General features: G+C 55.8%; 1 protein-coding gene across 1 annotated transcript in view; it reads right to left on the reverse strand.

Annotated features, from left to right (window-relative positions):
- SHANK2 (SH3 and multiple ankyrin repeat domains 2) overlaps positions 1–14781 on the reverse strand; it is a 464476-nt gene that overhangs the window by 409612 nt on the left and 40083 nt on the right. The window contains exons 5-6 of the mRNA XM_024133268.1: positions 6982–7133; positions 5773–5940 (exon numbers count right to left, since the gene is read on the reverse strand). Coding sequence (XP_023989036.1) covers positions 5773–5940; positions 6982–7133 — 320 coding nt within the window. The remainder of the gene's footprint in view (positions 1–5772; positions 5941–6981; positions 7134–14781) is intronic.

Consider the following 14781-nt stretch of genomic DNA (forward strand, 5'->3'; position numbering starts at 1 on the left):
CAATGATGGGGGCGTGGCCAGCACTTATTGAGCACTTACTAGATGCCAGGAGCAATAGTCAATGCATCATTTAACTGTCTTGAGAGCTCTATGAATTGTTACTCAGCCAGCTTTAGAGATTAGCAAAGAAGCACAGAGAGGGTAAACCACTTGCTCAGGTGACCCAGGCCATGTTGAGGGGGTTTTGCAATCCCAGCCCAGAATATACGCAACTGACACAGCACGAGGAGGAAATCTCACTTATCCTCCAAATGGAATCGACAGACTCAGGGAAGGAGGAAGGGAGCGAGATGCCCTACGTGGGCCAGTCCTGTGGGCACAGCTGCCCACGAAGGTGTGTGGAAACACGAGACCGAGCAGCTGTCCTCTCACTGGGGACGGCGTCCTCTTCAGGAACCTTGGCTTCACCAGCAACTCTTCCTCAAGTCCTGAGACAGTCAAACCCCCCCTCCCTTAGGTCGGAGCTAGGTGCCCGGCACTGCCCCGGTGGATGGGAGAGTACTTAGCAACTAAAACTTCAGTGAAGCCCCCGTAATCTGGCCCACCACGTTCTGCGAATGCATTTGGGTGTTTTTTACTTCCTTCTTTATGTTTCTTAGTAGCTTTAAAGACTTTCATGTTGAGCAGATATTTCTTTTGTAATGAAAAAAATTAGAGTAACCTGAGTAACAAGTTGAAAGATGGTTTGCAGACAGTTCAAAAACGTTCTCTCCCAAAGTCAGCACTCAGGGGACGGGCGTCCCCAGTCGCGGGGCCTGGGGGCTGGATGTGAAGACCTCCCTTTGCAATTAAACACCTGCCCCGGGCAACGCCCCGGAAAGCCACGCAAGCCTTCTGCAACACCTGTGAGCAGGTCAGGCCGCCGGCACTCAGGTGCCCTGGAAGGATGGGGAGGCAGCCGGCTGGGAAGGAGCTGTCGGCTGCCATGAAGAGGGAGTTGTGGACCCCAGAACTCCGAGGTGCTTCTCCAAGACAGCAGGGCCAGAATCAGTCCAGCTGGGCGATGCAAACCCACCTGCCCTCTACTTCCTTCTGCCACAAGTGCCTTGTCATTAAGAGGGGTGGCTTCTGTCTGAGAGCCCTGGAGGCCGGACAGAGAACCAGGCTTCTGGCCGGGAGCCGCGCTGGGAGCCTCGGGCAGGTCACTCACCCTCTCTGGGCCCGGCTAACTCAGAGACCAGCGAGGGTGTCTGCGAGGGCTGCTGGAGGGGTGTGCAAAGATGGTGAGGACAGCGTTTGCTGGGTGAACGTGAGCCCTGACGGAGGAGGATAATCCGGGGGCGGGGGGACGGCAGTGTGTGAGGCTCCTCGCTGAGCCCCCTGCACGATCCCCTGCTGATGGTCACGGCAGAGCAGGTGAAGACAGCGGCTTGGATAACGCAGGTGCTTCCGCAGGACTTGCGTGAAAAAGAAACCCGCCACTAGAGGGCGGTGGCCGGACCCTGACGGGTGACGCGGGGTAGCGGAGCAGGATGGGACAACTGGGCTGAAGGCCTCCAAGCTCCAAAGGCGTTGCCGGGGGCGGGGACCCCGGAGGTTGGGTTGCTCTGCTGCTGGATGCTCGGAATCCACGCAGGGGGTGTCAGGGGCTGGAATCATGGCAGGGAGCCGGCACCGAAGAAAGTGACCCCCACTGCCCCAACACACACGGTCACCCTCCGTCTCAGGGCAGCCGTCCTAAGAGACAAGCGAGAGGGCCACGACTGTCACCTGCATTCGATGAGGGAGTCAGACTCCGTGTGAGGCCAACCCAGCACGGAGGGGGGTGAAACATTAGCCTGGTTGAGGGGGGAGGGGAGAACAGGTAGGAAGGAGGGCGAGGGGAGGAAGGAAGAGAGCCCCAAGAGCTCTCCAAGGTCCCTCCAAGGTCGTCGGGGCACGGAGCCCCCCTGCTGAGGGGTCACTCAGCTGGATTTGGGCTGAACGCGCTCCGTTGCCTTGTGTTCTGAGTTTCTGATGCTCTGGCATCAGGGGTCTTGCTGGCCGCTCCCCTGAAGGGGCTGCCCTGCCAGGAAGAGCCGATTCCCGGAGACGGAACAGGACTCAGCCATGAGCACGGCTGCCAACTACAAACCACCGTGCAGAGTCCTCACCTGACCCCTCCTCTATGGGGCCCTCACACTCAGGGCCCCTCACCCCTGTCCTAAGCACCCAGGGCAGGTCCCAGACAACAGGGCAGCCCCTGTGCCCCAGGGCCACTGAGGTCACTCAGCCTGCTTGTCCTGCCTCACCTGTTCCTTCCCTCGAAAACCACAGTAAAGGCTCTGCACGCACAGCCCCCGCTGCCTTCCCTGCGTGGCCGTGCGTGGTGGGCTGCGCCCCTCTTCTTGGGGTCAGTCACAAACCATTCTCGCTGGCAGGTATCTCCTGATGGGTTGGCCTCACCAGGCCTGAATAGTAGAAAAACCTACATTTAACAGAGGGGCTTAGGAGCAGATGCCTGGCGTATGGAAATACAGGGTCCTTGAGGATTCGTCCAAAAGGTGCCGATAAGGCTCCCATCTGTGCCAGGGAAGGCCTGAGGTCTGTCCCATCATCTGGGACACCGTCCGCGTGCCCAGCATGGTCCAGGGCCCACCGCCCGGGGGACTCGGACACTGCCCCGGTGCCGTGACTGCTTGGGGCAAACGCTCTCCCTGTATCCCTCTCGAATCCCACATTTAAGGACAGTATACTCTGAATTCACATTTTGGAGTTCAAAAAGAGAACTCTGCAGAACAACAAAAGTAATATGTCTAAAGGGTGGATAAATCTAGGGAAAAAAAAGACTGTAGGCGTTTTCAGGTAGGATGGTTTGGTTCCCAGGTCGTATACACATTTGGCCCGTCACGTCTTGGGAGGGCTCAGGCGTTCAAGGAGCCCTGGAGTTAAACGTCTCTGTTCTGTGGACACTCCTTTCCCAACGCTGGCGGGGGCGGGGCGGGGGGGCTGCTCTCAGACACATCACCGAACGGGACATCAGGCGCGGAGCTGACCTGGCCCAGCTCTTCCTTCGGACGGGCTAGGGGGATGGGCCCAGGGGGGCGCCCCGCTTGACCCCGTCTGAGACTCACAGCTTGGCCTGGTACCCTGGACCAGCAGCCCTTGTGCAGAGACCCTGAGGGTCACGAGGAGGACGTGGGGCTCCTGTCCTCAGGTGGCCTCCCCTCCTCACCCGGGTCCTCCTGGTCCTGCACCTCCTCCTTCCACACAGGTCACGCGGGGGGCTGAATGGCCCCCCCAGGGCTGCTCACGCGAACAGAGCTAGAACCCCCCCTGGGAGTTGCTGGCGGAGCCTGAAACTCTCCCCTTTCACACCCTGAGCGGGTCCACGTGTGACGATGGGCTTGGCCTTTGAAAGGTCACCACGGAGCTGACGGCCAAGTGCAGCTATGAGCGGAGATGAGGAGAGGGACAGAGCACTGCCCACACCTTGGGGACCCCCGTCCTGCCCCCGCCAGGTCACCGCGTGGACCGTCTTGGGGAGATGCGAAGCACTGCCGGGCCTGCTCCACACGTGGGCACAGACGTGTGTGTGTGCGTGTGAGCACGTGTGCGTCTGTAATCTTTGTTCACATCAATCTGTCTTGCCGTCCCCGCCCCCCGCCACGGGGACGCAAGACCCACAGGACTGGGTGTTTCTGTTCACTGCTGGGCTCGGTGTCCAGGACACCGAGCGGGCCTGGCAGGTGACACGTGTGCCAGAGGGTGGGCGTGGGCCTGCGGCGTGGCTGCAGCGCGCGGGGCTTTGGCTAAGTGGCTCATGGTGGCCGCCTGGCACCCGAACACCACGGAACCTCAGCAGTCATGGGCCTAGGCCCCAGGCCCAGCGGGCTCTCCAGCACTCATCTGCTTCGCTGAGCTAAAGGAGGCAGATCCCTGGAGCACGGCCCATTCCTGGTGGCGGGGTGGGGGGGCTAGGCCGCCAGTCGAGGTGGCTGGGGGTGGAGGCGTCCTGAGCCTCTGCCCCTGCCCGTCGGCTCTGCCCTCCGCCTCCAGCCTCTCAGGCCCTTTGCGGCCTCGCTCCCCGCGTAACCGACCCTTCCGTCCGCCGAGAGGCACGCGTGCCTCCTCTCAGGCTGAGCTGCAGCCCCGCGGGGCCCACACCTCCCCTGGGAACGCGGTGGTTTCACAGGACGAATCTGAACCCAAACGAAGACAGCATCACAGAACTTGAGATGTGCCGAGCAGGAAACCTCGGGGACGCAGAGTCTTCCCCCAAGCCCTTCGGCTCCGTTTCCACGTCTCCGGAAGGATGCAAGCTGGTGCGACACTGAGACCCTCAGCGGGAGACTCACATCATCCCTACTCCTTTGCCTCTTCCAGGCCCAGGGGGCACCTTCAGTGTCCGGGTGTGTGAGGGCAGGCCCACCCCATCTGTCCAGGCTGGCAGTGCCCACTGGGAGCTCCACTGCCGGGACCACGGCCTCCAGCCTGATGCTCGGATGCCAAGTGACAACCCCGCTGGGGGAGGGGCAACTCCTCCCAGCACCTGCTTCAGTGAAGCCCTGGAGACCTGGAACCGGTCACCGGCGAGGCCCACGCTGGGCCCTCCGTCCCCCGTGTCCCCAGAGCAGCTCACCCCCGCCCCCTGCACGGAAGGAGCCAACAGTTCCGACGCCATCCACTGCCCAGCACCGCTGTGGGCGACAAACAGAGCAACGCGGGCTCTGGGGTTGTGCGCAGCCTTGGTGGGGGAGCTGGGGGCCCAGGACGTGACACTCCAGGCAGAAGCAACCGCTTCAGCCAAGAGGCCAAAGCAGGAAGGCTGGACTTATCTGGAAAACATTGGGTCTTGCTAACATTCCGTCCTCTCTATGGCCCGAAGGTGTGGGAGGCCCTGCTGATGCCCATTTTACAGATGAGCAAACAGAGGCCCAGCGGGCAGGCAGGCATCACTGCTCCTCCGAGGTCCCGCCCAGGGTGTGGGCTCGGGGGGCGGGGCGGTCCTGTGAGCCGCTTCGCAGAAGTCCCCCCCTCCCCCAGCATAGCCCCGTCACACCACAGGAGGGAACTGGATGCTTCTCCAGGCTGCGGGGACGCCGATGAACCGGAACGGAGCACTAGACAAGCCAGGTGGGGGGGGCGGGGGCTGCACCTCAGCTGCCGGGTCCTCTGACCACAGTGGGCGGGTGCGTGACCCTGCTCAGACAGGCAGGTGTGTAAGGTGACGGCGGTGGAGGGAAACAGGCAGCCTGGGAAGCAGTGAAATTCGCTGCAACGTAAAGGCCGAGCGAGAGAACGTCAGAGCCTCTTCCTTGACCTCCTGTGCGGATATTCCCCCTCTGCTTTCCCAAACCCACTGCCCACGCTTCTCCACCCGGAGACCCTGACCTCCAGGCCTGCACCACTAGGCTCTGTGATTGGCCTGCTCTGGCGGGGCTCAGCCAATGGGAGGGCGGGAGGATGGAGCAGCCGTGGTACTTCTTCCCCGCATCCCTCCGCGACACGGCTCCCGCTGGGGGCTCTCCTCCTCGGCCCGCTGTCCCCGCTTCCGGGGACACAGTGTCTCCTCTCCTTGCCCTCGGTCCACTAAAGACTCTTCATCGGAGCCACCAGGTGGATCTGTTTCTGCCACGACTACAGCCGACATTCCCCCAACTCAACTGCTGCAGGTGGGATCCGGGAAACGCGCGCCTCACCCGCGGAAATCGGGTCCTGGGCTGGGTCAGCTGTGCTCAGAAAGCGCCTGCATGCTCTATCGGGGTGCCCACGGCTCCTACGGAGGGGGCAGTCACCCAGCACCCCAGCCCCGCCCGTCGGGATAGCAGGGGCGGGGCGAGCCCCACGCACCTGGTGGATCTCGTGCCAGCCGTTCTCGTCCTTGCAGCTCACGGCCGCGTGCTCGCGGAGCAGCAGCTCGCAGCAGCAGGGGTCGCCCCCGACCACCGCAGTGTGATACAGCGGCGTGAGGCCGTAGCTGTCCTTGCAATCCGGGGACGCTCCGAGCTCCACCAGGGTCTGAGGAAAACACCGACGTGTGGTCACTGGGCTCACAGCCCCCTTCACAGGAGTGACTCGATCAAGAAGGAAGAGGAAGGTCACGCTCCCCCAGGCCAGGGTGACGGAGCCCTCGGTTCCCGAGCTTTTCCTGGCCTCCCGGAATTAAGGAGGCCCCAACACAGACAACGAGGTTTCCGGCCCTAAAGGAGCACTTGGTGCCAGGCACGCACACGTGCTTACACATCCGGGAGATGGGGAGGCCTTCTGCACGCGTGGCCCTCTGGGCACTACCTGCTTGAGCCCGGCTGATCCCTGTGGACCAGCGGACAGCAATGAGGGGAAGGTGACATTTGCAGGAAGAAGGTGTACTACTGAACCTAAAAGCCCAGCGTAAACCATCTCCGTGCACGTCCTGCAGCTGGCGAAACTAGCAAGCATTGTCACGAACGCTTGACTTCCGAGGAAGCCACCTGATGAGCGTGCGGCTGCTATGCGGCTAAGAAGTCCGCTTTACAGAAAAGCACCACCTTGGGGGTCGTCACCCCACAGCAGTGGGTCCCCTCCCCTCCTCGCCAGGGCCCTGAGAGAGCATGGGCTGGGGGCATGCGCCCTGTGCCCGCAGGCACAAAGCCAGGGCCAGTAGAGCATGCTCGAACAACAGTGGGGGGAGGAAGACGGGGGTGAGGTCCGCCCTCCCCCCTCCCCCGGCATCAGCTTCCAATGTCTGGGGCAGCTCTGGCAGCAGCAAGGCTGGCCCAGTGGCCGAGGGCTGGCTTTGCAGCCCCCTCCCGTGGAGGGAGGTGGGTTTGAGCTGAAAATACGAGCCCTTTGGCGGAATCAGAAGGGGAAAGATAACTTTCTGTGAGTAGCAGATTCTATAATAAAAGCAACCACACCAAGGGTGGGGCGGGGGAGGCGGGCCAGACCACACTTCTGAGCTCTAGTCGGACACAATTTGGTGTCACCGCAGGGGGCTGTCGTGGGATGGGGAGTGGGGCAGGGCGTACCCAGGGGATCAGAGGAGGGGGCGTCACCGTGTAACACGGGCCCCGCCTGTACCTTCAGGGCCAGCAGGCTCCTGGCGCGGGCGGCTTTGTGCAGGGCCGTCATCCCGTCTCTGGCGCGGAAGTCCAGGTGGGCCCCGCCGTTTCGGAGAGCTTTGATCACCTCCACGGGGTCGTCCAGCTGCGCGGCTAAGGTCAGGGGAGTCTCTAGGGGTCCAAACACGTGCACGTCAGAACCAGCACTTGGGGAAAAGCTGCCAAGTCACATGACCCCCTGAACCAAGTTCAAACGTCCCAAAGTGAGCTTGACCAACGGGCCCGCCAGGGCATCACGGCTCCCACCCACCTGCCGACCCCAAACGTCCGTGCACTTAGCATGGCTCCGGCAACCCTAGTGACAATGGCGGTGACTCTCGGGGTCGCGGGCCAATCAAAACGGGGGCGGAGGCAGGGTTCCACGTCATTGCCTTGTGGGCTCTGAGTTCGAGGAGCTGCCCCGGCTGCCTCTGCCCTCGGGACACAGAATCCCGCAGCCCCAGCCGACGCTGTCCTGCGGGAGGAGCGGTCAGTCAGGGCTGCAGTTAAAGACTGGAAAGGCAGATGCCCGCCTTTCTTCATTTCAATTTCACAGCATCTACGGGTATCTTGGTAGATGCCAGGGACTGAGCTGCAGGGAAACAAACATGAGTAAGACACAGGGTCGTGCCCCGCAGGGGTCTCCATCTGGGAGAGCAGAGAGACCCCGAGAGTCATCAGGATGGGACCAGACCAACGCAAGGAAGGACCAACATACGAAGTGGGGCAGAAGCCCAGGGGACCGAAGGCTGAAGCCCGCCTTTGTGGCGATGAGGGTCAGGAAGGGGCTCCCACACCCCGTGCAGGCGGACCAGTCTGCAGGTGGCCATGGCCGAGGATGTCAGTCTTCGTTATCAGACGTCCCTCCTCCGTGACCCTCACGTTCCCGCCATCGCCACCGCCAAGCAGAGGGCATGACTCTGATGCGGTTAATTTCAGAGGCTCTTACGTTACAGAAAAGCGCGAAGAGTAACACGACAACGTGCAGGTTCCCGTGGCCCAAAACACTAATAGTTAATAAGGCATCGTTCTGTCCTCAAGCACGTTTTGAGAGTAAAAGGACTGGGGCATCTTCCACAGGGTGGAATGCCCTTCTAACCGCCTGTCACTGACACATCATCACATCACCCTCCATCCCCAGAAAAGGCAACTTCATCACGCATCTAGATTGACGACTCCCGTCTATTTTCAGTTACAACATTTATTTATCCATAAATGGGTATTGTTTGGAGGGCTCTTAAAATTCACCGCTGGAATCCCTCTGTACTTTGATTTTCCGTGGTGAGTCCCGTGGGCTTACCCCGCTCCTTGAAACTCATCTGCAGCGGGTAGACACACCCTAGAGCGTGTCTAAAGTGCAACTTACGCATTCTCTCCCAAGGGAAGTGGTATGTGCTCACGAATGCCACTGACACCTCCCTGCTGTGTACCTACGAGAGGCACCTTCTCACGCGGGGTCTTTTGAAAATTAGGAGTTTTGGGGACTTCCCTGGTAGTCCAGCGGTTAAGACTCCGCACTCCCAGGGCAGGGGGGCCCGGATTCGATCCCTGGTCGGGAAACTAAGCTCCCACATACCGCAACTAAGAGTTTGCATGCCGCAACTACTGAGCCCGCACGCTCTAGAACCCACGCGCCACAACTGGAGAAGCCCACGCGCTGCAACGAAGACCTGGCGCAGCCTAAATAATAAAATAAATTAATTAATTAATAAAAATAGGGGTTTTCTGAGACAGCTAGGGGACACTGGTGACAGTGGGAATGTGCCCTCACATAAATCATCCGCAAGGCAAGGAAAGCGTGACATGGTGAGGGGGTGTTTGGGAATCCAGACCATCTGGGAAACAGGGGTAGAGATGTGGAAACGGGGCAGACGTGCAGAGAGCAGCACACTCGGAGAGAGACAGCAGCATCCAAGGGTCTGGGTTCCTTGCAGGGAAAAGACATCACAGGAGGGCGGTGGGCGAGGGGTGATCTGGGAAGGGTGTAAAGGACGGGGCCGTCGGGTAGCTGCCAGCGACTACCCTCCAAAGCCAAGTCTCTTAGAGCAGCTCCTCAAGTTTGAGGTCAGCGCACATTCGGGATGATGGCACCTAGGGCAAGGTCAACCTTCCAAACGATTCGGGTTTATCTTTCCTATTTGGCTGTCTGCACGTGGCCAACGGGAAAGCTAGGCAGTCCAAAGGAGATTTTTTTGGTTTATACGGCACTACTTTCATAGCTGACGGCGTCAAGGTCATTTTACAATGAGAACACTGTCTCAGAGGGAGACATTTGGCAAATGGCAAAATTCCAAATCACAGACCCCTGTGGCCCGGCCGGGCAGACGGCACGGGGCACGTAAGCAGGTGGAGAGAACCAGACACCCGTCGGTGGCTGTGCGTCTCCTGTACGAGCTGGGACCTCCAGCCCGTGGACGCCATCCAGGGACATCGAGTGGCACGTGGCAGCATCTCGAGGGTTCCAGAGACCCTCCTTGAATGACGCTGCAGACCCGCCACGTTCAGACCCGGCCAGGACCCACGCTGGCGAGGTCAGGGGGGCCCCCAGCTCAGACCTCACGTTCAGGAAGGTTCAGGAAGGGGGCGTCCATTGAGACCCCACATGGGCGGATGGAACCACCGAGAAGATGCTCGTCGATCAGCTGCTGCACTGTCTGTACAACCGGGTCACATGGGATCCCTCCTCCAATGCACTTGGGAGCGGAAGTTCCCTGGCACCACAGTGCTTTGAAAATTTTTCTGCTATTGCATTTCGAAATTTTCTAAGTTTTAAAGAAAATACACAGGAACCTCCGCAAATATAACCTCATCAGGGGACCGAGGTCTCTCATCTCTGGAGATGACTCTGAAGACAGAACTCCCTCCAACCTAGAAACTGCCTGCTGGCATTTTGGCTCCGGGAATGACAAGGTCGTGCTTCGAAGGGAAGGTTTTCGTGGGCACGAGGCGGGAGGCGCCTATGAGCACAGCAGCAGGGCTCCAGCTCCACGGATTGCGGTCTGTCTGGGTGTGGGGGGAGACCCGGGCAGGGGACGGTGCAGGCACAGGACAACCGCCGACCCCTGCCGCTGGGAGTGTGCACCAGCCTGGGGGCAGGGGCGCATCCGGGGACCTCAGAAGGACCCGGGGACCAGAGCCTGGTGAGAACCTCCTGCAGCGCCAGCACAGCCCAGCTCTGCTCCCGAAAGGCTGGGTTGTCTCCAGCAGGTGTCCCAAACTCTCTGGGCCTCAGTTTCCACATCTATATGGGCAGGGTAAAAGCAGGACCTGCACTTCGTGGGGCTCTGTGAGGATCGACTGTCACGTCTGATGCTGGAACAGTGCCCAGCCCACAGGCAGAGTCTCTCCAGGGGATTCATCTAGAGATGGGCTTTATTTTCTTCATTATGGTTTTTTTCCTGTATTTTTAAAAGCCAGTGCATTATGGTTTTCTCAGGGTAATGCACAGGCTTTTAGAAATACAGGAAAAAAAGCCATAATGAAGAAAATAAAGCCCATCTCTAGCTGCATACATGCACACAGACGGTTAAAAATGAGTTGAACAAAACAACACAAGATTAATATTTGATCTCAAGGTTCTCCGAGGGAGCACAAACAGTGCACTCAATTTATCTTTGTAAATAATTAACCCATTACTGAATATAAGACCCATTACTGAATTATTCCTAATGGAGAGATTACACCCACCCCATTCCCTGTACCCATTTGCCTCATGCAAAACGACACAGGTGGGAAGAGTGTGGCCTTGGGGCCGGAAGCTTCAAGTTCGAGTCTGGGCTCAGTTGTGACTTTGACAGAAGCCTTGAACCCCACAGGGACCTCAGCCACACCTCAAAATTCCCAAGGACCAGCGAGAGGAAAGGCGGGTTTCGGGGGTTCCTTCCTCGTTACCTAGAACAGCAGTTCTCAGACTTTGGCATGTGTGAGAATCACCCAAAGAGCTGGTTAATGCAAAGCATACTGGCTCCATTGCCAGAAACGTTTCCACAGGACTGGAGGGCTGAGAATCTGCATCTCTGAGAGTGACCCTGGAGGTCCAAGGGGTGCACTTTGCTAGAGGACAGCTTCACAGACTTGACTGCACGGTGACATCACGTGCTCCCACCCCCCAGACACTAATTGAATCGGTGTGGCGCATGACCCACGTATTAGGATGCGTACAACTTCCCAAAGTGGTTTTTAACGTGCAGCTGAGTTTGAGACCCTCTGCTCTAAACACCTGCTAATTCAAATGTGCTCCGTGGGTAGCAGCACGTGGGCATGACCAGGAACTGGTTAGAAATGCAAAATCTCTGGTCCCACTCCAGATCTACAGAATCAGAACTGACTTATAACAAGATTGCCAGGTAACTCATAGACATCAAGTCTGAGATGCATGGACCTAGAGGACAGCTCTCCCACTTTATCACGTAAGTGATCCACAAACAAGCAAACCAAGAAAAATGGTGCTATGTCCTCCATAGGGACTTATCCCTTTATTTATAAGTCATACATGACCATGGGAAAAAGAACAGTCTTTTAAACAAGTGGTGCTGGGTCCACTGGATTTCCACATGCAAAGGAATGAAGTCAGAGCTCTACCTCACACCATATACAAAACTTATCAAAATGAATCACAGACCTAAATGTAAAAGCTAAAACTATAAAACTCATAGACGAGAACTCAGGATTAAATCCTTGTGACCTTGGGTTAGGCAATGTTTTTAGATATGACACCCAAAGCACAAGCAACAAAAGAAAAAATAGATCAATTGGACGTTACCAAAATTAAAAACTTTTCTGCATCAAAGTACACAATCAAGAAAGTGGAAAGACAACCCACAGACTGGGAGACAATATATGCAAATCATATATCTGATAAGGAACCTGTACCCAGAATATATAAAGAACTCTTACAACTCAACAAGAATAGACAAATACGGGCAATAACATCAAAATAAGGGCAAAGGATCAAGTAGTCATTTCCCCAAAGACATACAAATGGCTAATAAGCACATGAAAAGAATAACCAGTCAATATCACTGGTCGTTAGGGAAATGCAAATAAAGCCACAATGAGATATGACTTTATACTCACTAAGATGGTTATAATTTTTAAAAAAGATAATAGTAAATGTTGATGAGGATGTGGAGAAACTGGAACTCTCATCCACTGCTGGTGGGAGGTAAAATGGTGCAGCTTCTTTAGAAAACTATCTGGCAGCCCCTCAAAAGGTTGAACATGGAGCTACTATATGACCCAGCAATTCCCTGCCCCCCGACCAGGTATATACCCATGAGACAGGAAAGCATATGTCCACACAATTTGCACAAGAATAATCACAGCAGCACTGTCACAACAGACAAAAAGTGGAAATAACTCCAAATGTCCATCAACTGATGAGCTGATAAACAAAAGGAGTAGATACAGTGGAATATTACCCGGCCATCCAAAGGAGCGAAGCACTGACACATGCTACAACATGGATGAACCTTGAAAACATTACGTTGAGTGAAAGAAACGAGACACAAAAGGGCACAAATTGTGTGATTCCATTTCTACAAAGTGTCCAGAACAGGCAAATCCAAAGAGACAGGAAGTAGATGAGTGGTTGCCAGGGGCTGGGGGTTGTGGGGAGTGGGAGGAAAAGGCGGGTCACTGCTCGTGGGTACTGGGGTTCTTTTTGAGGTGATGAGAGTGTTCTAAAATTAGACAGTGGTGATGGTGCACAACCCTGTGAATATATTTTTAGAAACCACTGAATTGCACACTTTAAATGGGTGAATTTAATGGTATGTGAAATGTTTCAACAAAGCCTTACAAAAAACAAAAATTGAATTTTAATCGTATGTCGACTATACCTTAATAAAATTTTAAAATAAAAAATACACGCCCTATGGCACTCATATATTAAGTAAATTACAGAATACACATAGATAAAATGTTTTTAAATGGGGAGATAGATCGTTTGGTGTTTTCTGCTCTACCCCAGTGGATCATCTGTGCCTTCTTTGTAAGATGAAAGGACGGCGAAGGTGAGTCCAAAATGTCTTGTAGGTTAAGGATCTCCGACCATCCAGCTCACCGACTGACACCTGTCCCCAGCAACCACACAACCTGCCTGGTCCACGTAAATGCTCACGTGACTGGGAGAGCCAGGTGTGCTAACTCGGCCCTCCACTCCACCTCTAGCACTCGGGGTCACAGGGTGCACAGGAGGGGGTGATCCACTGCCCTGTCATCACAGACAATGGGGTGGGTGGGTGGCTGTGGGCATGGGAGCCACTTACCAGGATAGACAGCACCTGTTTGGATACACCAGCACCTCTGGCACTGATCTGCATTCAGTGTTTCAGTGTTCATTATTTCGTTATGAGTGAATCACGCAAAAATCACAAAATCTTCCAGTGTGCTAAAATAGGGATCCCTATCCACCAGAATATTTGATTAATAACCCACCCCTGACCATGAAAGAGAATGAGATTTACAGTTATCTTCCTCTGAACACTCACTCATCGCTCTCGAGGGAGGACACTTTCCCGTGAAGAGCTCCCAGGCCAGCATGTGAGACTCATCCAAACGACCCACGGGCCTTTGAGGCCATTAAGCAGAGTGGGTGGCGATGGTGGGTTTCCCCCAGGCTGTCAGCACCCCCGAGCATTCCAGCGACTGGCTCCCGTGTTGGTCCACAAGCCAGCGGAGCCATCCTTGCATTCCCACCACCTGCCACAAACGGAACAGCCCTGACCATGCATCCTCACGGTCTCCCTGCCGCTGGCTTCGGTGCTCAGACGTGCTGCAGAGCAGACAGTCCCGAATGGGTTCGTGAGGCCGAGACTTGTGGTCAGAAACTGACAGGGAGAAACAGACACAAATCTCTTTTCTGTGAGGGGAGTCTTTGACAATAGGGAACAAAAGCACGGAGGCAAGGTGAAGAGATTTCGGTGAAAAGAACAAGGCCCTCGTGTTCCCGATAAAAATCTCTGTTACCAAGAGGTGATTTGGCTAGTTTCGTAAGAGTTATCGGATCTGGCCTTGCTGGACCCAGATGAGCAGAATTTCCAACAGCACCAGGAAAGCCGTGCATGCAGGTTCTTGGTTCCCCTGATAGAATTACGTCAGATAGAATTAGGCCTGTGAAGGTAGAACGCACATAGCAACTGCTTGGAGATCCAACAGTTTAAAAGTGGATGGTTCTTCAGACTTGAGATTGCCAAGGGGGAGGGGATGTGGGGGGCAGAGGTATCGGGAGTTTCGGATCAGCAGACGCAAACTATCGATATTATATAGAGAAGGGATAAACCACGAGGTCCGGCTGTAGAGCGCATGCAACAATATTCAACATCCTGTGACAAACCACCATGGAAAAGAACATGAACAGGTATATACACATACATATACAGGTATAAATGAATCACTTTGCTGTACAGCAAAAATTAACACGACAATGCAAGGCAACTATACTTCAATCGAATTTTTTTAAAAAGCGGATGGTTCTTGCTCCCAGACACGTGTCCTGGGCTTGCTGGTGTCGACCGCAAGGACCACGAGGGGAATATGGGCCACGCGGTCCCACCTGTCAATCAGGTTGTGGAGAAGGCATGGGGGAGAAGTTGTGATTTTGGTCCTTCCAATAGCAAAATCAAGGAGGGAAGGCTCTGAGAAGCGGTCTATGGCCTGTGATTTTCTTTCTTTCTTTCTTTCTTTTTTAAAGCATTACTATTTTTTAAATTAACTTATTTATTTTTGGCCGCGTTGGGTCTTTGCTGCTGCGCGCGGGCTTTCTCTAGTTGCGGCGAGC

This window comes from Physeter macrocephalus, chromosome 18 (assembly GCF_002837175.3).
Source record: "Physeter macrocephalus isolate SW-GA chromosome 18, ASM283717v5, whole genome shotgun sequence".
Taxonomy (NCBI): Eukaryota; Metazoa; Chordata; class Mammalia; order Artiodactyla; family Physeteridae; genus Physeter; species Physeter macrocephalus.